This window comes from Lepidochelys kempii, chromosome 1 (genome assembly GCF_965140285.1).
Source record: "Lepidochelys kempii isolate rLepKem1 chromosome 1, rLepKem1.hap1, whole genome shotgun sequence".
NCBI lineage: Eukaryota > Metazoa > Chordata > Testudines > Cheloniidae > Lepidochelys > Lepidochelys kempii.
In genome coordinates this window covers 17411843-17436564 of record NC_136380.1, presented here as the reverse complement: position 1 = coordinate 17436564, position 24722 = coordinate 17411843, and the positions used below count along the sequence as shown (strand labels likewise).

The 24722-nt window shown below is 47.3% G+C and overlaps 1 protein-coding gene across 1 annotated transcript in view; it reads right to left on the bottom strand.

Annotated features, from left to right (window-relative positions):
* The window catches only part of USP35 (ubiquitin specific peptidase 35), a 68145-nt gene that overhangs the window by 36618 nt on the left and 6805 nt on the right, over nt 1-24722 (bottom strand). Inside the window, exons 2-3 of the mRNA XM_073335655.2 lie at nt 4213-4909; nt 1479-1614 (exon numbers count right to left, since the gene is read on the bottom strand). Coding sequence (XP_073191756.1) covers nt 1479-1614; nt 4213-4894 — 818 coding nt within the window. The 5' untranslated portion in view covers nt 4895-4909. The remainder of the gene's footprint in view (nt 1-1478; nt 1615-4212; nt 4910-24722) is intronic.

The following is a 24722-nucleotide window of genomic DNA, read 5'->3' as shown; positions in this document are numbered from 1 at the left end:
ACAGCTCATTCACTCCTTGGCATCTCCACTGAGTCTGTTAACAAGGCGGCTACCTCTTGTGTGATGCCAAAATCTGCACTGAGACCACCACCGATCACCATTAGACGGCAGCCAAGCACCATTAGATTACAGCTAATTTCCATTTCATCAAGTTAGGACACATCCGTACCACTGTCCTGCAGGAGAAAAAGGTCCTCTGGCATTTTACCCATCCAGCCCCTCCTTCATTCGACTACTGGATCAACCAAAAGAGATAGCTCTGCTAAATCCTACCATGTAATCTGCAAACTAGAGTTAAAAGCATGTCCAGGCAACATACAGGGAAGTTCTACCCTTTGTTCTTTTCAGCCTTGGCTGCTGTAAGCCTTATGCTACATACAGACTTTGGCTGAAGGGAGCCTGGAATCCATTTCAGGAATATACACAGCTAGGAAGATTGATTTTTTCCCCCCCCTTGTGCAACTGCTATTTAGTCAACTTGCCCGGATATAGGCAGATACCATATAGCCCAGATACTGCAAAGCTGGGACCCTGAGTGAATGCTGGACATCAATTAGAGAGAGAATCTGACAGACCAGACAAGCACTCTTGTATGCTGGCCGGGGTCAGCAGGAGCTCAACTGCAGGCAGGAAATGGGAGACAGTACAACTTTGGTGTCCCTTTATAACCTCTCTCAAGCTAGGTAGTTCTAATGCATCCATCGGGGTAGGATCTGGGTGCTACACAGTACCTGAGCTATGTCACCAACTGATCACTAACCAGCCCACCGCCTTCTGTAGTTCCTCCGTGCTCCAGGCTTTCCAAGTATGTGGAGCTCCCTGTTCTATAGCTGTGACTTTCGCAGGAGCTTGGGTAGAAGGGAACGGCTGCTCCAGAAGTGCCAGCTGTGCTGCCCAGACCCTCCTGATAGCCCCCGTAGGGAAAACAGCAGCTCTGAGGTCAGGCTGAAGCCATTTTCACAGCCAGGCATTCAAGGGATGTGTCACGCAGTTAAATAAAGATCCAAAGCACCGGCAGTTGCACTCACCTTAGCCAAGATTTTCAAAAGTGCCTAGTGATTTTGAGGGACTCCACTTCAGGTGCCCAGCTTGAGACACCTTAAAGGGACTTGATTTTCAGAGGGCAGGTTCTCAGCACTTTCTGAAAATCAGGCCCTTTTAAGGGGTCTCACGTGGGGAACCTAAAAATCACAAGTCCCTGGTGAAAATCTTGGTCTTACTCCCAGAGTCCTGCATGGTTGGAGGGTAGTGAGGAGGGATAGCAAAATTCTCCTGTCCCCAAACCCCTCAAACCTCCACACTAGGGCTGTACCACACTAGGATACCAGCAAAGAGCATTCTGCTCCTAAACCTGAGTCCTGGGATGAAATTGCTAGGAAGGGTTGAATGTAGCTATTGGGCAGGTCTTTCTCTGGCCTGAGGCACAGCAAGAATCCTTCCAGGATGTTCAGCAACCGGTACCTCCCCACATCTCCTACCTACTGATCGCCGTCATCATCTGCATATCCGTTATGCTGTCATCGTTGGTTAGGTTTCTTATGACACCATCCATGAGCTCTAGTGGAACGTATTGGACCACGCTGGCCAAGGCATTCGATGGAGCTTCCTGCTCCTCTGCAAGATATTAGTAAGAACGGACAGCATTAAAGCTGGTAGTCGCTGGGAAATCCGATTTACATTATCCTGTCTCTATGGCAAAGGTCGGATCCTTTCTAGCTACACAAAGGGCTAGCTCATCAGCTAGTCTAAATCAGCATAGCTCCATCGACTCAACACTGATCTGTTCTGGGATGGCAGTTCCTATGTTCTTAACGGCACACAAGGCACGCGGTTGTGGCAGACACCCTGGGTGCTTTGTGAGGCACATAGCTGAAAGAGGGGCAGGTGAATGCTAGCCCCTGGAGTGTGCTATTGCTTTTCTAACAGCTGGCTATATGGTCCCAACCCCTAGATCCCTATGCAAGCAAATTCTCTTTCTATGCTTGCTTTACACTACTCGTTCTCTATAACCTCCAATGGGACGTGTGACACTCTGCACCTCATATTCACCGTAGTAATATGATTATGATGCATCTTGTACAAGATATGCCTTGTGAGGTGTCTATGGAAAAGTTAGGATAATGATATTCAGCAAACCATATTTATATAATGTATCATTTTTTTATCTGGCGTTATGAATATTAACTATGTATTTGTATTTTAAATGTGGTTGTACCTGGGTAATACTCATAAAGCTTTACATACAGTCTGTGAGCACACTGTGAATGGCCTATTCAAGTTGAATGGCCCATCAACAAAGACAATGAGCCATGAGAAAAGCTAATCTTCATCTGATGAACTGTCCTGGGGACGCTTCAGTCATCCTGTGAACAATGGCCGCCATAACTCATCGGGAGCACGCAAGGGCTTGTGACCAGATCACATGATACTGAACGCAATTTTTGTACATGTATTTTTCCACAAACTGGCTGGGAACTTGGCTTGGAACAAAGGGGTTCCCGCGATATGGAAGAAACTATAAAAGGAGGAAGTGACATCACCACGGGGACTCAATTCCCACACCAGAGAACACCTGGAAACATCTGTGGAACAAAGACTGAACTGGGGAAGGGGGGTCCCAGGCAGGGAAGAAGGAAGCCTGCCTGTGCATGGAAGCTTACTGGATTGTTTATACTATCTAACAGGGTAAGACACTGCTTGACTGAAATCCCATCTAGTGTTTATTTCTTAGGTAACCGTCTTTGATCTGTTTGCTATCACTTATAAGCACTTGAAATCTATCTTTCTGTAGTTAATACATCTATTTTATATTTTTTACCCAAAACAGTGTGGTTTGCTTGAAGTGTAGGGAAAACCCTCAATTAACAAAGGCTTGTGCATAGTCCTCTTCACATCAAGGGTGGGGCAGACTGGGTAATAAATTCATACTGGTCAGGCTTTTGACCAGGGCAGGACGGTACAGCTCTGGGGTCTTAGGCTGGGGAACTGGGGGTATTTTGGCTGGAGCCTCTCTATTGTTGGTTCATGCAGTGACTGGCAGAGCATTCATGAACACAGCTGGGTGTGCCCCCTGCCTGTGAATGTTTGTGTGAGGGCAAGCTTGGGGGGCTTTGTAGCTTGTCACAATGTCACAGTGTGAGAGGGAACCAAGATTGGTAAAACAGAGGGCTCAGCAGTACCCCAGTTCCAGGTTACACCCCAGGGGGGCCCCATCACAGGATGATCCAGGATATTCACACCCCTGGGGCATGCTTCAAGGCACAAGGCCAAGGGTGAGGTTCCAAAGCACCCAGGGCAGAGAGATGCCCAGCTCGCACTGGAGTTTGTGGGAGTGGAGAATGGGCATTTACTGCCAACAGGGAATTGGGAGCCCCACTACCCTTTGAAATTCTCCCCCAAGTGCTTTTGTAACAACTCAGTGGGGGCCACAAGCACTGAGCAATCACTTCTACCACATAGCATGGCTTAATGGACATCACAGAGAACACTGGAGATGGAATTTAGGGCTAAAGCCAGACAGCTTCAGCACTGAAAGCACAAGCCCTTCCCACTTGAACTGAAGGAGTAACATCGTTAGCCATCAGTAAGTAGCAGACCCACTGAGGTTGGCCACTAGAGGGAGACATCATCAAATGTTTTAAAGACTCACTCTACCTCCCACTGTAGTCAATGGCAATCTTTCCACTGGCTTTGCCTGCAGTTGAGTTGGACGCTATATCACTGGTTTACACCAGCACGCTGGTCAAATTTCAGCTTGCGTAATTAAAATTCTGCCTAAGTTTCCTCTGCAGTCTCAACTGTATAATATATTCTTCACTTCCTGGCCTAAACGATTGGGTAGGGTTGCTGTGGACTTACTGTTGCATTTCAGTAGCAGATGATCCCTTTCCTATTTATTATCGCCTGTGCAACTGTGTATCTGTTTTATTACGTTCCTGAAATGCCAGATCTTTTCGGACAGTGTAAAATGTAAGATAGGGGTCAGCAACCTTCGGCACGCAGCCCATCAGGGTAATCCGCTGGTGGGCCACGAGACATTTTGTTTATGTTGACCGTCCACAGACACAACCGCCCACAGCTCCCAGTCACCACGATTCGCTGTTCCTGGCCAATGGGAGCTGCAGGAAGCGTGCTGAAGGTTGCCAGCCCCTGATGTAAGACATTCTATTTCATTAGTAGCACACGGCTGAAAACACACTGTACTGTTTTTACCTGTCGAAGAAATGATAGTGAAAAGCTCCTTCAAGGATGGCAGAATGGAGGAAGTCTGAGCTCTCCAGATCTTCTGTAACAGTCCGCTCACTTTGTTCACGTGGTCTAGAAACTCCATGATGTCATCTTCTCCTTCTGAGATGCACTGGAACTGCCCAATGCACCGTATTAGCTGCTGGCAAAACAAAGTCTGGTGTTTGCCTGTGGGAACACACTGAGGATGCTGGGATAAGAGCTTACTGATCTTAGCACACTGCTTGGGCCCAGGCCGCTCGCAGACTTTGCGGAGCACTTCAATCCTCAGCAAGCTGAAAATGTCACTAGCTGATGGGCTCTCCAAGATGAACTGCAGTCCCAGGTGGATATAATCTAATACGTAAAGGCTCCTTTTCCCCGCAGGCCCGTAACCTTCCTGGAGGAGACTCAGGAGGAATCGGACATTGAAGAACTCCTCAAACTCCTCCGGGTGGTAGTGGCCGTAAACTTCCAAAACCTCTTTGCCGATCTCTCTCTTAAACTTGGTGTCACCCATGAGGTACAGCTTGGTGGAGAGTTCTAGCATGGACCAGCACTGTTCGCTGTCCATGGGCTGCTTTATTGCCTCTATGACGCGTCTCACTAGCCCTTGTTTCACATTGTTGGGGTAGGAAGACATCATCACAGCTTCTAGTATCTTGTCCATTTCACCTTTTAGACTCTGAAACAGTGTGAAACAGCAGCATGTTAGTCCAGTTTTACTTTACCACCCAAAGCTTCTGAGCACCCATGGCTCCTGCTGGCTTCAGCGGGGATGGGATTGGGTGCTCAGCACTTCTGAAAATCCAGCCACTTTTATTTAGGTGCCTAATTCTCGATTTTGGAGCAGCGTTGCCAGATTGTAAAATTTGAGCCTGTGTGCCTTCCCTGGCTCCCACTCCTCACCCTCCCATGTTAATCTTTAATATTACATGTCGAGAGTCCTATTAGAGGACTAATAGGCAGGGTGACAATCAAGCAATAAAGACACAACTCAGAGCTGATTCTGAGATACAGGGATGATCCTCAGATTAGACAGGGCCCATTTGTATCACTAGAGCAGGGCCATAAAGCTGGCTTAATCAGTTCCCTGCGGATTCCTCTGGCAGAGTGTAAAACTGGCACTATGTAAACCTTCCCCTGCTCCTGGTGTAAGGGGGTTTGGTTTGGGGAAAGGGGCGTGGCCAGAGCACCACTGCACTTCAGCAATCCGTGGGTGCTGTAACAGCCCCTTTGGGCTGTGGACAGCCAGCTGCAACTAAGAGCAGCCTTGAGGTGTCTCTTGCCAGGAGCCAAGTTGGCCCCAAGATGAGGCAGCTGTGAAAGTGACCTGGGTCCTGCAGCAAGCACAGCTCGGCCAGATCCAAGAATTGGAGAGCTCTGCAAACAATTTACACTGCTGTAATCTGCATGACTATCAACATCTACTCCCTGGACAACACGGACGATCTCGTGTCATTTCTACCCCCTAGAGGTGCCTGGCTCTGGTTATTGTGCTGAAGTGTCTTTATTGTGGCTAAAGATATCTGTCGGTCTTTTTGGGTGTGTCAGATGATTAAATTGCCAGATATGAATTTTAAGGAGCGGCCTGGGATGACAGAGGTGAAAACACTCCCAATTTTAGAGACTCTTATACTCTTTTTGAGTTCACACAGACTCCCAGCCCTCACAATTGGAGGCCATTTTCTATTCATTCCTGCAGACCGACTGTTCCAGATCATCATCGCAACTCCCCTGTACAGCTTGCAGTGACTCACTCCCCGTCTCTAGCTGTCAGCCTGGAAAAATCTCAGCACAAGACTGAGCGAGGGCCTGTTAGCTGCAGATCTGTCACATGTGATTCTGCGCTTGGTCTTGGATTCTGCGATCTCATTTCCTCCCATTTGTTTTGTTAGGAATAATACCATAACAAATCCATGGCTACTTGTTGTCTCTGTGCCAGGCACTGCGGCCACTTGGAGCGTCACAGCAGGGAAAGAACCCAGATCTCCCTGCTCCGGAAATATGGGCCTCTACCACCTGAACTAAGATGAAGCTTCTTTCGCTCTCTGCAGTACAGGGTCCAAGAGATGCTGACAAACAGTTCCCATTGTAGCCAGTCCTGGGGCTTTAGCAGTGGCTGACGCACCGGGGTGACTAGAGTTGCCAAGTGTGTAATTGCAGAAAACAGAACACCCTTGCCCTGCCCCTTCTCCAAAGCCCTACCCCTTCTCTGGGGCCCCACCCCCTGCTCACTCCATTCCCCCTCCCTCTGTTGCTCACTGTCCCCTACTCTTACTCATTCGCTCATTTTTACCGAGCTGGGGCAGGTGTTTGAGATGCAGGTGGGGTGAGGGCTCCAGCTGGGGGTGTGGGCTCTGGGGTGGGGCCAGAAATGAGGGTTTCAGGATGTGAGAGGGGGATCCAAGCTGAGGCAGGGTTGCGGGGTGTGTGTGTGCAGGCTCTGGGAGGGATTTTTGGTGCGGGAGGGGGCTCAGGGCTAGGGCAGGGGTGTGGGAGGGGGTGCAGGCTGTGGAAGGGAGTTTGGCTGCGGGAGGAGATGAGGGGTGTAGCCTCCAGGTGGCACTTACCTTGGGGGGCTCCCCAGAAGCAGAGACATGTCCCTCATCTCCAAGGCATAGGGGTGGCCAGGTGGCTCTGCGTGGTATGCGCTCCCTCCATGGATAGGTGCTGCCCTCGTAGCTTCCATTGGCTGCGGTTCCCAGCCAATGGGAGCTGCGGAGCTGGTGCACAGGGCAGGGGCAGTGCATGGAGCCCCCTTGGCTGCCCCTGCACCTAAGAACCGCAGGGACATGTCGCCACTTCCGGGAGCTGCCCGAAGCCAGGTATGGAGCCTGCCAGCCCCACCAACTGGACTTTTAACGGCCTGGTCAGCAGTGCTGACCAGAGCTGACAGGGTCCCTTTTCGACCACGTGTTCTGGTCAAAAACCAGATGCCTGGCAACCCTAGATATGACCCTCAGAAGAAATAGCACAATGGCATCCATGCTGAGGATGTTAACCTGTCCCATGTAAGCACAAGCATTTCAGGCACTGTTGGGGTACCCTGAGGGGGAATATGGATATTCAAGCCCTGCACTCTCAGAACTACCCTCCCCCCATTGCGGGATATGTGCCATTCCCCCACCAGCCGCCTCCCGTGCCACCCACTGTTCCCCTGATCCTGTGGGGAAAACATCTATGGGTGCCTTCCATGGATCCATGCCTCTTCCTCAGCCCTCTGACTGCGTGAGGAACTTCCTCCTTTGTGTCTCCCAGCCAGTACACCAGAGAGAGGTCACGGTCACCAGCCAGAGGAGCTACCAGGAGAGGGAGGCTGGTACCTCTGCTCCAAAGAGAGACTCCCTCCCTACCCCCGTCTAACAGATCAGCAGTTAATGATTTAGGAGTGTTAGTAAGTTCTTGCAGAGAGAAAACACAGACTAACCCACCTTGCTGTGGAGTGGCACGAAAGGAGACCTGCTCTGAAGCCTATGCTTGGCCTGCATTGATGTAGGGCCTGAAAAGTGAGGCCAAGATATTTGAATCTGAGAGGCAGTGCAATGTGGAGAGAGTGACTCTGTGATGTTCTGGGTCTCGAACCCAGGCCCAGGAGTCACCAGGCAGCTGCCACATCCAATGGATACTGGAACTGAGCGGGCTGAGAAGCTACTAGGGCTATAACCTCAGCCAAGGCACCACCCATGGAAGCTCTGATGGGAGGATCACCCGATCCACTAATTGGTCCAACCTCGCTCCTTAAGCCAGAAGAAGGAACTGGCTGCTTGTCTGAGCAACAAGGTGTTTGCCTCTTGTAGCTGCATTGGACCCTGCTTGTGCCTGCCTCCTGCTCTGCTCCTGGCTCCTGTTCCCACTGTGCTCCTGCTCTGTTCTTGATCCTTGCATCTCCTCCTGCCCTTACACCTTGCCTCCAATCCTCAGTGATCGGTGCTCTCTGACCCTGCCTCCAGCTTGGCCCCTGGCTCCGGCATTTGGCATCTGACCTAGGCTCTGACTCTCAGCTTCAATGCCTGGTTCTGACTCTGGCTTGACCCCTGGCTCTGGTAATTGGCAGTTGACTCTGGGGCTGACCCTTGGCTTCATTTCCCCAACCTGGACGCCTGCTCCACCCACTAGACCTGACTCTTGTTCTGACTACTAGGGCAGACTGCCTACATCCCAGGCCATAACAGGTCCAAGGGCAAGGTGGCATGGTTGAAGTGAACTGGTTTTGTGACAACAGCATGTTGGATGGATGGAGGTGCGGGGGACAGAGTGTTAGATGGACCCGAAAGGAGGACACTGCAGTATTCGAGGTGGGGGGTGACTAGGTTGTAGCTCAGCCATCCATTGTGAGGGATGAAACCACAGGACTTGGTTCTGTCCTGGCTACGCAGAGGAAAAGAAGCGGGAGCAATCAAACACAGCCCATGGCTGCAGGCTTGGATGAGGGGAAGAACAGAGGTGTTGTCCGCAGAAATGGAGGAGGAGGTCATGGAAGGGAAGTTGAGGAGTTCAGCTTTGGCCGTGTGAAGTTTGAGAGCATGGCCAGCCATCCAATGGGAGACGGCAGCAAGACACAAGACTGAACAGCATGGGCAGCGGGTGAACACGCCATTGTGGGAGGCTGGCCCCAGCGCCCCCAGCCCCAGGCCTTGTGTGCACCGGCCCCAGCCTGCCTACCCTAGTCTCAAAGGGCGGGAAACTGGAAGCAGGCAGGGGAATTCCCAGGGGTGGAATGTGGACAGGGCCATGACCAGGGCCAGCTCCAGGCACCAGCGTTCCAAGCAAGTGCGTGGGGTGGCAGCATTTCCGTGGCCGCAGCAATTTGGCGGCAGCTCCTCCCTTTTGCCATCCACGGCGGCAGTTTTTTTCCACTGCTTGGGGCGGCAAAAACTGTCGAGCCGGCCCTGGCCATGACAGGCTGTTTGGGGAGGCATAGCCTTTCCCTGCCTATGCCACCCGCCACCCATACTGGACAGGGTGAGACATGCTAAAGAAACAGCTCAGTGGTTTGAGCATTGGCCTGCTAAACCCAGGGTTGTGAGTTCAATCCTTGAGGGGGCCATTTGGGATCTGGGGCAAAAATTGGGGATTGGTTCTGCTTTGAGCAGGGGGTTGGACTAGATGACCTCCTGAGGTCTCGTCCAACCCTGATATTCTATGATTGCTGCTGTAGCTTTAAAAACAACTTCCCTGTCCTCATTTAAAAAAAAACTGAGCAAGCTGGCATTTTGAAAGATGGAGAGGGATTTGATCTTCCATTCCAAGCATGACACCAATAGGTGGGCTGTAAGATTTAAAAACCACCCAACTAAAATAAACACCTAGAATAAACAGAGCTTCCTACGAATGGTCATGTATTTGTCCTTTGAATAAATGCAAGATAAAATACTTAGAGCCTGATCCTAAGAGGGGCTGAGCGCCATCAACTCCCAACTCCCAAAGTTCAATAGACCTTGAGGGTGCTTAACACTTTGCATGAGGCACGGAGAGACAGACAGATCCATACACACCAAGACACTCCATGGTGGATTATGGGGTGGAGAGACTGAGCCAGATCCACAATTGGTGTAAATTGGCATCGCTGCGTGGACGTTATACTGCACCGTTTGATGCTCATTTTGTAAGTCCAAAAAAAGGGAGACAAGCAGTGGGGAGAAAGACAAAGGAGTCAACTAAAATCCATGTCTCTGCACACATGCAGGGAAACTCAGAGGAGCCCAGAGATACCGAGAGGAGGGGTGTAGTAGTTACTGGACATGCTCTGTAGCTGTCTCTGAAACTAGGCAGAGGATTTCCATTGAAGGCAAGCAGTCTTGCAGTTTCTGCACATTTGATCAGAACTCGTGGGGGGCGGTTATAAATATGGGATTTGGAAACAACTCTGTGGACTCAGCCTCTAATCAACACAGGACTAACAGATGTTTCTGCTCAGATACAATGGTGATGGGGTGTCAGAGAGTGACTGGTCCCTTTAAAGGGAGGTGGGGCCAGTACCACCTCTGGCATAATTAATTAGCTGCTTCCCAGCCTGAAAGGGCAGGACTATGGGGGCTCTGGTGATACAATAGCCAGCTGCACCAATAAAAGGGCATCAGTCTGGTGTGGAAAGTCCTGAATTGGAGCTGCAGGAGAATGGTGCTCCAGGGGGAACCAGTACTCTATACCTGAGTAGCGGAAAGCCCAGAAAAGGGCTGGGAACAGGGTGCAGAGGGTGGGTTGAACTTAAAGAAGCCGTGGAAGGGCAGAAGAACCCTTTTGTTTGTTGGGATTTTTTAGTTGGACTTTTGCTATGCTGGAAAGGGTTAAGTTTGACCAGAGGATTAAGCCATAGCACCAGCTCCCACCTATGTGGGGAGGGAAAACTGAGACAGGGAGTGCCTGCAGCACCATCCTTGGCCAGCAGGGGGTGCTACAGGGCAGGTGTGCCCTATGACAGGGGGGTATAAGTATCTAAGATAAATAGATACATGGCTGCAGCCCTGGTACTTGGATGGAGGGGACTTCAGTCTCCTGGGCTGTCAGTGCAGCACCTGCCATGAACAAACTTACTTAGAAACAACCCCTCCCTAATAATTTATCATCGCCCTAACTACAGAACAAGGTGTCTGAGGTTTTTGAGTTCAGCTCTGTTTACGTTTAGCTTCTTTGGCTTCCTCTCTCCCTACCTTCAATGTTTAGAGCCCTCTCTAGCTCTCGCTGGATATACTCCCGCTGAGGTACAGCAGCCTATGTTGGGATTCTGCCCAGCTTGTGTGGATTCTCTGTTTTCCGTAGTGCTGCCAGCCAGCCTTTACTGGAAGAGAATAATGCAAATCCTGGCTGCTCATCAGGGAAACGCTGCATTTTTGTGTTATACAGTCAAAGTGACGGGGAGACAGAGAGCGAGAGATGGAGACTGCAGAGTCAGGTGGAGTTTGCCATTTGTCACTGCCTGAACTCACCATATATGGGATTAGAAGGGAGACCTGCTGAAAGAACAAGGATTTCACTGGAACAGTTCAGAACCACATTAAAGTCAGATTTGTAGCCAGGCACGGGATGAAAACACTGAGCAGGAAAACCCATGAATAATATTATTTAATCAAACAGATAGAAATAACTGTGTCTTTTAAGACAAATCTATTACAGTGCCTTGCTGCTACCTGTACAAACACAGTAAGAGCCGGTCCCCAACCTGCAGAGATAAGTCTAGACAGACAAGACAGACACTGGGTGGGAGAAAGGAAGAATTATCCTCATTTCACAAATGAGGAACTGAAGGCGCAGGGTAGAGAAACCGACTTGCCCAAGGTCATAAAGGAAATCTGTAGCAGAGCTGGGAACTGAATCTAGATTGTTTACATCCCAGCCCAGCCCACCCCACCCCTAACTGGAAGATCACCCCTCCTTTCAACTTTTACCCAGCACTGCAGGTCTACATGACACAGCCGAGTTAAACCGTTTTCTACTGGTCAAAGCATAGATCTGGGAGCAAGAAGCGGAGGAGTCTGTTCCTGGTGCTGCTTCAGCCTTCCTGTGTGACCCTGAGGAAGACACCTAACCTCTCTGTGCCTCCGTTTCCTCATTTGTAAAATGGGGATAATAATAACTACCTACCTCACAGGTCTATTGCAAGACTTAATTCATTAATGTTTGTAAAGCATTTAAGCTCCTAAAATGAATGATGCTATAACAGTGCAAAACATGAGTGGGAATGGCACAGATATATACCAGAGAACAAAGGTTCTGAAGAGAGGGGTCATGTCAAATCTCCTCAGAGGGCACGGTGAGCCTTCGAGTCAGTGGTCTTGCAACCTGGCACAGATCTTTGCAGTGTCCTTCTCACTATTGGTGGAGGGAGAGGGGAAGAGAGGGGGCTTCCAAGTTAAAAAAAGTCCGAAAGTGGGGTGTGATTCAAAAAAAGGGTTGAGCACCTCTGCCACAGAAGACGTAACAGGTCTTTTCCATCTCTAACTTTTATATATTGCACAGAAAAGGTGTCAGACTGTTTGACCCAAGTGATCTTTTCTGGCCATATTACAGAATCAGATTAGAATGGTGGATTTTTTCTGGACGACAGCCATTTTTTTCATAGATTTTTCCAGCCAGAAGAGACCATTATGATCACCTAGTCTGACCTGCTGTATAACACAGTCCAGAGAATTCCACCCAGTAATTCCTGCATCAGCCTATATCTTGTGGTCGAGCTAGAGAATGTTTTCTCCTAAATATAGAGTGACTGCTTACTAGTGGGAAAATGCCAAGCCAAAACACAAAGACACACACACACAAAACCCTGTCTCCAGAATTCTTAACCAGCAAACTAACAACCAAACCATTCCACTTATCCAAATTATTACCTACCCCCATGACTGCACAAACGCCAGGAAACATCTCCATGCTCATTCGGTTCCCTTTTGCTGGAAGCTGGCTGTTTTGCTCTGTGAAATCATACAAGGCAGTCCCAGCACGCGCATGACTGCGTCATTCCCAAATGTGCTTGGCCCTACAATGTGGCCACTGAGCCGTGATCATGGCCTTTCTGTTTTGTGCTAGTTGCTTTATACTGTCCTCTGCAAATACACTGGATTTTTTCCCCCTAGTACACCAGTACTGTTTTGCCACTAAGTCCACACTCTAAACAAGAGACAGGTAGCTGTTGCTCCTAGTTTAAATGCCTTCAGCGACTGAATCACATCCATGGATCAAGCATGCATTCAGTTTGTAGGAAATGGGGACAGGGTAGCAGTAGAAAGTAAGAAATCCACAAGTGATGGTGTTTCAACAGAAAGTATTACAGTGAGAGGAAGAGATGCAGAGACCAAGGACTGGCTCTGACGACGGAACGGACCATCTTGTGGTAAGAGAGACTAAAAGCAGGGAGGAATGATCATCCTGCTGCTAAACCGCCTATTTTCACCATCCTTCCTGTCCCCTGACTGTTTGTTTCATCCACCTGTCTACTCTTTAGACTATAAGCGCCCTGGAGCATTTCAGGAGTGCACTCAAGGGCAAACTAAACTCCATGTTCCCCAGCTAAGGATAGTTTACTCACTTTTGTTTACCATTATCACCACTGGAGCATTTACTGTATATTTGTACAGAGCCCAGCACAATGGGGCCCCAAATGGATTGAAACCTCTATTGAAATATAAACTCTTATAAGCAATGCAGACACCTGTCATTAAGGTTATCCAACACTTTCCATTCTAAGTCCCTGTTTTCAGTTGTTTATAAACCTTTGCCAGACTTTAACCATCTGGGCTGAAATTTTCCATGCCAGGAGTCTGCCTCACACTGAACAGTTCTGGAAAATTTCAGCTAAAACAGTTCTGCCATTCCTCAGAACAAGCTTAGTGGGAAATACTGTAAGGGGCTTCCCTCCCCCCACCTAGGTTGCTGGTAGTGTGGTTGGAGAGATTGGCTGGTGGAAGCGGGGGATGGAGGGAAGGGAGTAATGGATTGAAACAAAGTGTTCCTGTGGTAGGTGATGCTGCCTTTGGCAAGCTCTAAAGGAAGCGCAGGATGCATTAAAGTTTGTTTGATTTATCACTCACTGGAATCTGTGACAGCCAAAATAGTGGGCAAGAGCAGAGGCTCCAGATTAGGTGCCTTCTGCCTCAATTTGTTGGCAAGGGGAGCTGGGAGATTTGGATATAGCTTGGAATCACAAGCTGAATTGCTGGTCAAGGGAAGGGAAGAGAAGAGAGGGTATTTGGCCTTGGGGGTTGCTCTGTCAACACTCGCTTTAGTCAGCATGGACAAGCATTGCCTTAGTGTCCAACTGAAGCTAGGGTTGCCAACAGTTCCTTATTACAAGGGACGTCCCTTATTTTTTCAATCTCTATATAACAAGGTCAGGAATTGCTGAGCGTAACAAAAAGCAGCAAGAAAGACCCTTGGCAAATGTAGGTGAGTATTGCTTATTATTATTAAGGATAATATTGGAAGGAGAGGTGGGGCAGGGGTGCTAAGAAAACAGGGCTCAGAGGGAGCCAGGAAAACACCTAAAAATGCCCTTAAATAGTTTATATTTATCTGTGTATTACACCCAAAAAAAGCCTACGTTAAAAGACCATCCAGGCAGCAATGTCAAGCAATCAAAAGATAGGAAATGCCAGAATTAAGGCTGCTTATGCTAACTTAATTCGCCCCCCTCATGCATCTACTTTATGGTCGTCTTTAATTACATGATCAGGCACTATTTGTCCCACAGGACCCATGCTCCATTCAGTGCACAGAACGGACTTGCTCTGGGGAAGAATCAGGGTTACGTACTGAAGGAGGCCGTTATCTGCAAGGCCCTGCCTCATTTGTTGCAACATTTGGAAGGTGTGCAATGCAGTGAATGAGGGAAAGGGCCTGCAGGAACAGAAAGGGATGATCTCAAAATTAAGGCAGTTGAATGCTGCCCTGAAAACTGAATTATCTCCCTGCCTATGCCACTGAGCACCTATGTGATATTGGGCAAGTCACTTACACCAAACTTTTCCCACATGGTCACTAATAGTCTGTTCCTAATTTTCTGGGTGCCCAAATTGATCTGTAGAAGCACTGAGCCCTTACGGCTGCAACTGAAGTCAGTGGGAGCCATGCTCTGCACTTATAAAGCGCTGTATAATGCAATGTACTAAATGCCCCATGTGTACGGTGGACATAACACTACACTCTGACCTCCCTGGGGTTTTGTGAAGATAAATTTGTTAATGTGTGTGAAGCACTCAGATGCAATATTGATCAGTGCCACAGACAAGCCCGTGACAACATTAATAATTCTGTACACAGTATAGAGTTTGGATGGTGTACAGTAAACAATGCCTGGGGCTACACATTGGAGGTTAAAATAAATAATAAACAGCTACTCTTTCAGGGAGCACCATCCTTCTTGTGCAGTGAAAGAGGCCAGGTGATCATGCGATTAAAGCCTGTATCATAATGCATATGCTCAAGAGGTTGAAATAATATTGCACAGGCAACCTGAACTCTGGCATTTCCTAACTTTTGAGTGCTTGACTTTGCAACCTCAACATTCTTTTAATGTAGATTTTTGATGTGGTAAATGAGAACGGTGGTTTTGATGGCCTGGAGTGCTGGGTTTCAGGCCCAGCTCTGCCATTGATTCACTGTATGATCTTAGGCAAGTCATTTTGGGAAAAACTAGCCACTGATTTTGAGTGTCTCAATTTTAGGATGTCCTGCTTCTCATAATTGGGGCCTAATTTTCAGAGGCACGCTCAAGCTGAGTATTCAAAAAACAAGGTGCTCAAAGTCAGTGGCTACACTTGAAAATGTGGCTCTTGAATTCTCTATACTCACTTCCCTGCTCAGTAATCTGGGAGTGGTAACAGGAGTGTTGTGAGGATTAGTTTACTCATGGCCGCAGAGAGCGTGGAGTTCCTGGGGTGAAAGGAAGATGCTACAGAGGTACAAAGTATTAATGATTATTAGAATAGGGGCCGGAGGTTCCCTTCCGCTAGGCGGCTCCAACATCAGGGAGAAAGGGCATGATGCAAACTCTGCAGCAAAAGTCACATAAAATAGGAACTGCCGGTCTGCTCCCCAGGCGAGCGGCAATGTGCAAAGAGCAGCACAGGTGTGACGTGCATAGAGAATGTTCCATGGACGAGGTAGGCACGGCCTGCAAAATGTTTTCTGTGCTTCCTGCTCTCCCCAGAACTCACTGTACTAAAGCCTGGAAAACAGATTTATAAGATGTCTGCCCCAGGTGGCTCTAAATTATGCCTCTCGCCATCCACCCTCTTTATGGTGGCATGATCAAAAGCCAAGAACATCCATGAGTGCAGCCAAACAGCAAGCAAGAATCAAAGAGAGGCACCTACCTCCCTTAGGCACCTTTGAAAATTCCAGCCCTTGTACTGTATCTCTCCAGCCAACATGCTCCTGAAATGTTGTTTAATTATGTATCTCCAAATCAAGATGATCGCAAGCCAAATTCTAAACATTTTATGCAGCCTTTACTCAGGGACTCCTGGGAGATGCAAAACACTGAACTTTCTCTGACATCAGTAGGAGTTGAGGACACTCAGCACCATGCAGCTTGGAGACCTATGTTCCCATTTAGCCACACTGGGGTCTGTTGTACTCCCACATCTGCCCCCTTAAAAAAAAAAGATTGTTAAGGGGCATAGTTTAGGACAGGGGTGCGCAAAATTTTTGGCCCTAGGGCAACATCTAGGTATGGAAATTGTATGGCAGGCCATGAATTCTCATGAAATTGGGGGTTGGGGTTCAGCAGGGGGTTCGGGCTCCGACTGGAGGTGCAGGCTCTGGGGTGGGGTTGGAGGTGCAGGAGGGTGCTCCAGGATGGGACCGAGGGGTTCAGAGGGCAGGAGGGGGATCAGGGCTGGGGCGGGGTTCGGGGTCAGGGGTGCAGGCTCCAGGTGATGCTTACCTCAAGCAGCTCCCAGAAGCAGTGGCATGTTCCCCCTCTGAGCACTGCCCTGTCTGCAGACGCCACCCCTGTAGCTCCCATTGGCTGCAGTTCCTCCAGCGTGCGGAGCCCCCTGGATGCTCCTATATCTAGGAGCTGGAGGGGGGACATGCCGCTGCTTCCAAGAGCCACGCAGAGCAAGTCAAGCCCCTGACCCCACTCCCCGCCTGGAGTGTCAGCGCGGGGCAAGCCGTGGACCCCGCTCCCCGGCAGGAGCTCAAGGGCCGGATTAAAATGTCTGGAGGGCTGGATGAGGCTCCCAGGCCATAGTTTGCCCACCCCTGGTTTAGGACCTAAACGTAGGGTTTATATGAAAGCTAATATGAATAGACATGTTTTCACCAACATTTAAAATATGTACTTTGTTTACCTTAAAATGTGTCTCTGCAGTGCTGGACACATACAAATACTGCACCTCTGCACTTTAATAGTATGCCAGAACTAGAAAGGTAAATTGACTGTCAACAAAATAATGTAACTAAGCAGCATCAATGGTGAACAGGAAGCTTGGATTCTTTGCCCAGCCTCACCGCCCCCCCACCCCAGACCAGCTTTATTTTTAATAACCCAAGGTGATCTTTTTAACGTAGGTAAGGGATTCTCTTAGTGTCTGATTTTTCACAATGGCAGTGTTTCTTTAACTGGGATTAATTTCAACTGAAGTCCCTCCGGCTGTTTTTAAATATATTCATCCCATCCCCCACTTTCTAGCAGTAGCTTTTCCGTAAAGTTTCCTTAGGCCACGTTGCAGCGTTTCAGTATCAGCTCTCCTACTTCAAATATAACCAGGTTATGACTAGGGTTGCCAGGTGTCCGCTCCCCCAGCCAGAGCCCTCACACCCTCCCGCACACCAGTCCCCTGCCTGGCAGCTCCGCTCAGCATCACTGACCAGGCTGTTAAAAGTCCGGTTGGTGGCACAGCGGGGCTGGCAGGCTCCCTGCCTGGCTCCGCCTGGGTCCCAGAAGCAGTGACATGCCCCTCCAGCTCCTAGGTGGAGGGATGGCGAAGGGAGCTCTGCGCATTGCCCCTGCCCCATTGTGCTAGGAACTGTTTACACACATAGGAAAAGAAAGTTCCTACCCCAAAGAACTTGCACTCTAAATGGACAAACAAACAACAGAAATATCATTATCCCTGTTACACAGATCGGAAACAGCAAGATGAAGTGATTTGGCCCTGGTCATACAGACAGTCTGCTGCAGAGTCAGGAATTGACTCCAGATCTTTTGAGTTTTGATCCAGTGCCTTGACCCTAAGACTCATCAGGTGGATTGATTTTAATCAAAGTGATTTAAATCAGCAAGCAGGAAACCTTGATATAAATAGAAAAGGAGTACTTGTGGCACCTTAGAGACTTTTTGCGAATACAGACTAACACGGCTGTTACTCTGAAACTTGATATAAATAATCACTTTTAATTGTATTTTGCAGGTGTACTTTAGCCTAGCAAAACGAAAGCTGAATGGGGATATGATTGCTCTCAAAAATCACAGAATAAACATCAAGGAGGTTGATTCTCTCTAGCTTATAATCATTAAAACATGTTGAATTGCAACTAAATGTACCCTTTACACTAAATCTTTTGCTAGCCAGGAGGATACATTATATTGGTACATTTATTTAAGCAATTTTTTAATATTTAAATTTTTATTATGTTAGAAAATGGTGAAAGATGCATGTCTTATTTACTAAATTATTCATTTTTTACTTGCAATCTGTGTCAAGTGCTACTTGAATAGAAATTCAAATTCAATTAAAAATGCACAAAAACAGCTGTAACGCTGTATGGACTATGAGTCACCATTTATAATGTTATGGATAACAACATTACAAAATTGCAATGAGTCATACAAGATATGCCATGTAAGGCATCAGTGGAAAAGTTATGATATGCTAAATATGATAAGTTTATTTATATGTATGTATCATCTTTTTATTGTGAGTTATAAATATGTGTGATATTTTGATATCTCAAACTTGTGGTGTGTATCTGGGTGACACCGTCAGGCAGATTGGCATCAACACTATCCAGCCTGCTTCATGGCCCATCAATAGGGTCTTACCAAATTCATGGTCCCTTTTGGTAAATTTCACCATCATAACGTTCATGAGTGCAGCCAAACAGCAAGCAAGAATCAAAGAGAGGCACCTACCTTCCTTAGGCACCTTTGAAAATTCCAGCCCTCAGGGAACTGATGGGCAGGATCCCCTGGGAGAATAACATGAGGGGGAAAGGAATCCAGGAGAGTTGGCTGTATTTTAAAGAATCCTTATTGAGGTGACAGGGACAAACCATCCCGACGTGTAGAAAGAATAGTAAATATGGCAGGCAACCAGCTTGGCTTAACAGTGAAATCCTTGCTGATCTTAAACACAAAAAAGAAGCTTACAAGAAGTGGAAGATTGGACAAATGACCAGGGAAGAGTATAAAAATATTGCTCGGGCATGCAGGAGTGAAATCAGGAAGGCCAAATAACACCTGGAGTTGCAACTAGCAAAGGATGTTAAGAGTAACAAGAAGGGTTTCTTCAGGTATGTTAGCAACAAGAAGAAAAGTCAAGGAAAGTGTGGGCCCCTTACTGAATTAGGGAGGCAACCTAGTGACAGAGGATGTGGAAAAAGCTAATGTACTCAATGCTTTTTTTACCTCTATCTTCACGAACAAGGTCAGCTCCCAGACTACTGCACTGGGCAGCACAGCATGGGGAGGAGGTGACCAGCCCTCTGTGGAGAAAGAAGTGGTTCGGGACTATTTAGAAAAGCTGGACGAGCACAAGTCCATGGGGCCGGATGCGCTGCATCCGAGAGTTTGGCGGCTGTGATTGCAGAGCCATTGGCCATTATTTTGAAAACTCATGGCGATCGGGGGAAGTCCCAGGCGACTGGAAAAATGCTAATGTAGTGCCCATCTTTAAAAAAGGGAAGAAGGAAGATCCTGAGAACTACAGGAAAGTCAGCCTCACCTCAGTCCCTGGAAAAATCATGGAGCGGGTCCTTAAGGAATCAATTCTGAAGCACTTAGAGGAGAGGAAAGTGATCAGGAACAGTCAGCATGGATTCACCAAGGGCAAGTCATGCCTGACTAATCTAATTGCCTTCTATGACGAGATAACTGGCTGTGTGGATGAGGGGAAAGCAGTGGATGTGTTGTTCCTTGACTTTAGCAAAGCTTTTGACACGGTCTCCCACAGGTTTCCGAGTAGCAGCCGTGTTAGTCTGTATTCGCAAAAAGAAAAGGAGTAGTAGTGGCACCTTAGAGACTAACCAATTTATTTGAGCATAAGCTTTCACGAACTACAGCTCACTTCATCGGATGCATTCAGTGGAAAATACAGTGAGGAGATTTATATATACACAGAACATGAAAAAATGGGTGTTAGCATACACATTGTAAGGAGAGTGATCACTTAAGATGAGCTACTACCAGCAGGAGAGTGGGGGGGAGGGACGGGGGAAGAAAACCTCCCACAGTATTTTTGCCAGCAAGTTAAAGAAGTATGGACTGGATGAATGGACTATAAGGTGAACAGAAAGTTGGCTAGATTGTCGGGCTCAACAGGTACTGATCAATGGCTCCATGTCTAATTGGCAGCCGGTGTCAAGTGGAGTGCCCCAAGGGTCGGTCCTCAGGCCGGTTTCGTCCAATATCTTCATAAATGATCTGGAGGATGGTGTGGATTGCACCCTCAGCAAGTTTGCAGATGACACTAAACTGGGAGGAGAGGTAGATACGCTGGAGGGTAGGGATAGGATACAGAGGGACCTAGACAAAATAGAAGATTGGGCCAAAAGAAATCTGATGAGGTTCAACAAGGACAAGTGCAGAGTCCTGCACTTAGGACGGAAGAATCCAATGCACCGCTACAGACTAGGGACCGAATGGCTCGGCAGCAGTTCTGCAGAAAAGGACCTAGGGGTTACAGTGGACAAGAAGATGGATATGAGTCAACAGTGTGCCCTTGTTGCCAACAAGGCCAATGGCATTTTGAGATGTATAAGTAGGGGCATTGCCAGCAGATCAAAGGACGTGATCGTTCCCCTCTGTTCGACATTGGTGAGGCCTCATCTGGAGTACTGTGTCCAGTTTTGGGCCCCACACTACAAGAAGGATGTGGAAAAATTGGAAAACGTCCAGCGGAGGGCAACAAAAACGATTAGGGGACTGGAACACAACTTATGAGGAGAGGCTGAGGGAACTGGGATTGTTTAGTCTGCGGAAGAGAAGAATGAGGGGGGGGATTTGAGGGGGGAGCTGCTTTCAACTACCTGAAAGGGGGTTCCAAAGAGGATGGATCTAGACTGTTCTCAGTGGTAGCAGATGACAGAACGAGGAGTAATGGTCTCAAGTTGCAGTGGGGGAGGTTTAGGTTGGATATTAGGAAAAACTTTTTCACTAGGAGGGTGGTGAAACACTGGAATGTGTTACCTAGGGAGGTGGTGGAATCTCCTTCCTTAGAAGTTTTTAAGGTCAGGCTTGACAAAGCCCTGGCTAGGATGATTTAATTGGGGATCGGTCCTGCTTTGAGCAGGGGGTTGGACTAGATGACCTCCTGAGGTCCCTTCCAACCCTGATATTCTATGATTCTAAAATCTTAAATTTCACGATGTTGTAACCATGTGGGTCCTATCCAAAAGTGGGTTGTAGGAGGTGGTCGCAAGGCCCCTGTAGGGGAGATGCGGAATTGTCACCCTTACTTCTGTGCTGCTGGTAGTGGTGGCATTGCCTTCAGAGCTGGGCTCCCAACCAGCAGCTACAGAGCTTCCTGCAGCCGGGGGAGTTTCCTGGAAGTGTGTCTGACCTGGCCCTGGGAGTGGCCCTTGCAGAAAAAGAGGAATCCCGTTCCTCCCCAGCCCAGCCGGAACTAGGAGCTGGAGCCCGACACCGGTTAGGAGCCCCTGGCTGGGGTGTCCCAGCTCTGGCCCTCCCCAGTTCTGGGCCCAGCACCGGGAGGTTAAGGGGCCTTGGGCTGGCTGGGGGGCGGGGTGGCGTGACCACCGCGCCCTGAGCGGTTGCCCACATCACCCACCATTAAGGCCGGCCCTACTCCCTGCAAAAAGTGATGACTCCTCCCATATGATGCCACCCTCACGTCTGTGCTGCTGCTGGTGGTGACACTGCCTTCAAAGCTGGGTGCACAGCCAGCAGCTGCACCTTGCCGCTCTTTGGCCACCCAGCTCTGAAGGCAGCACAGAAGTAAGGATGGCAACACCTTGACCCCCTCCTACAATAGCCAGATTTCATGGACGAGAGCAGATTTCACAAGGGAGACTAGATTTCACGGTCCGTGACACTTTTTTCACAGCCATGAATTTGGTAGGGTCCTACCCATCAAGGGCAATCAGCTGTACAATGAACCCATTGAGAGAAGCCACGGGCCAGGGTGGATAAAAATTGGATTTTTTAATTTACATCAGATTTTTTTGATAAAATGCTTTTTGAGGAAAAAACCTATCTAAAGATAGTTTTAATTAAGATACTTTATAGCTCAAAGATATCTCATCATGGAATAGGGATTATTAATTCTAATTCTTTAGTATGAGACAATATAGTCACGTAATGTTTAAGAAAAGTGTTGTAAATGAGTTCCAATAGTTCATGGATTAGGAACCCAATCTTATGGGATTCCAGGGGCTTCTGTATAGATTATTTAGGTTAATCTTTCTACCTACCCAATGGGACTCAGTGCTCAGCCTAGAAGATACCATCAGAGATGCTTAGTTTTGCAGTTCTCAAACTATGGATTTATATCTCCAGAGAGAACATGCTTGTTAACAGCAAAAATGTTTTTAAATAAATACATAACATAGAGAGGAGAAATAACAGACCTCACTCCTATTTTCCCTCTGCAAATTTGTGTACACAGAGTCAATCCCCTACCTCTCTCTAAAAGTGCAAAGTTTCAAAAAGTTCAATGAATAGAAAATTGTTGGGGGCGGAATAGCTGGACAGGAGAAGAAGTCTGGAGATAAATGTGAGAAGGGAGGGACAGGCAGTACAAACAAAAGTGAAACTGTTTGAGCAGCATATTCCAGAAGCCTTGAGGTCTTTCTAAGTGTAGTCTTCATTGGTTTGAGATCTACCATACCATTCTCTCACTAGAAGGGAAAACCTATAATGGCAACAGGCCGTAAAAGAGACCCAGTTTGGGAATATTTTAATGAAGTTCCTCTACCTGTGGGTAAGACAGGCATGTGCACAAAATGCAAACAGTGCAACAAAGAAATACAAGGCCTGGTTGCCAGAATTAAACAACATCAGGAGAAGCGTTCCTTCTCAGGAGGAAGCTGCGTTGAAGATGATGAAAGGAACATGTCTGAACATTCAGGATCTTCAGGTTGGTAAACTTTTTTTTATTTCATACTTCTTTCTTAAGGACTGACTGTCTTCCTTCTTGACTATTCTTGAATCCTCATGTTTGAGCAAAAAACATAGTTGTTACTCTATGGTGCTATCATTTTAGATACAGTTGTGATAAAAAATAAATAGCTGAAATAGGCAGATCTTCCTTTTACAATTTCACCTTTAAAGTAGTACAGAGTGTCAGTGAATGCAATGAGTAATACTAAATGAGCAGTATGGTAATAATAATTAAATAACTGCATTGACTTATTTTGTTTAGGAGAATCCATCCTCAACATACAGGATTCTGAAGACTATCCACTTTCAAGATCACCATTATTTTCTATAGTTTCAGAGTTATCTGCCAATGATAGTGTTTCAGTCACATCATGTATGTCACATAGCCACAGTATATCACCTGTAGCAAAAAGGAAAAAAAAACTCCAATCATCCAAAAACAACCATAGATAAGTTTGTGATAAGAACCACCAGATTACAAAAAGAGGTAATTGATTAAAAAATTTCCCTGTTTGTTTATGCAACAAACTGTCCTTTCCGTATGATTGAGAACCCACACTTCATTAACATGGTTCAGTCATTAAGATCAGGATACAGTCCACCCAACAGAGCAGATGTCACAGGCAAATTGCTAAATAAAGTGTTGAAAGAGAAACTGAGCAGTGTGCAAAAGGTCTAGAGCAGTGGTTCTTAACCTTTACTGCAGCCTGCACACCTCTGGTTCTCAAAATATGTCCTCGCACCCCTTATCAATAATCAAAATATGTTCTCACACCCCTTATCAAAAATCGTTGAAGTAGGTCAGTTCTTTAAACCTGTTTGTATATTACAGTAATCATTTCAAAATGTATAATGTTAATAAGTATATAGGTTTGATGAAACAAAGTAGTTGTACTTAAGTGCCTGTGCTTAATTTGTGTTTTCTATGATTTACCTTCTAAAAAAATCTGGCATGTCTCGCACCCCCAGGGGGTTTGTGCACCCCAGGTTAAGAACCGCTGTTCTAGAGGGTGAAATTGTTAACCTGAGTCTTGATGGGTGGAGCAATGTCCACAATGATCCTGTTGTATATGCTTGTGTGACAACAGAAGGGAATGTCTTCCTTACAGAAACAATTGATACATCAGGAAATGCACACACAGCAGAATACTTACAAGAAGTAGCAGTAAAAGCTATAACAAACTGTGAAAAAAAATGCAAATGTCTAGTATGCAGCTTGGTCACAAATGCATCCAAGATGAGAAGAAATTATTTAGAAGAAAGCGAAGAGAGTCCCAAACTAATAATATATGGTTGCAGTGCTCATTTGATGCACCTCCTAGCCAAAGACTTCAGTGTTCCAGAAATGTTGTTGAAATTGAAAAATACTTCCATAACAACCACTTCGCAGCAGCTGCTCTGAAAAAAGTGGGAGGAACCAAGCTAACTCTCCCACAAGACGTGCGATGGAACGCAGCAGTGGACGGTTTTGAGCACTATATCAAGAACTGGCCTAATCTGATGACAGTTTGTGAGCAAAATCGTGAAAAAATAAATAGATGGCACTGTCACAGCCAAAGTTCTCAACATTGGGCTGAAGAGAATGTTGAGCACATGCTGAGGACCCTGAAGCCTATTTCTGTAGCCTTGAACAAAATGCAGGGAAAGAGCTGTTTTATTGACGATGCTGTTGAAATTTGGAAGGAACTGAGTGAGATCTTAAAAAGAGAAATATGCAATG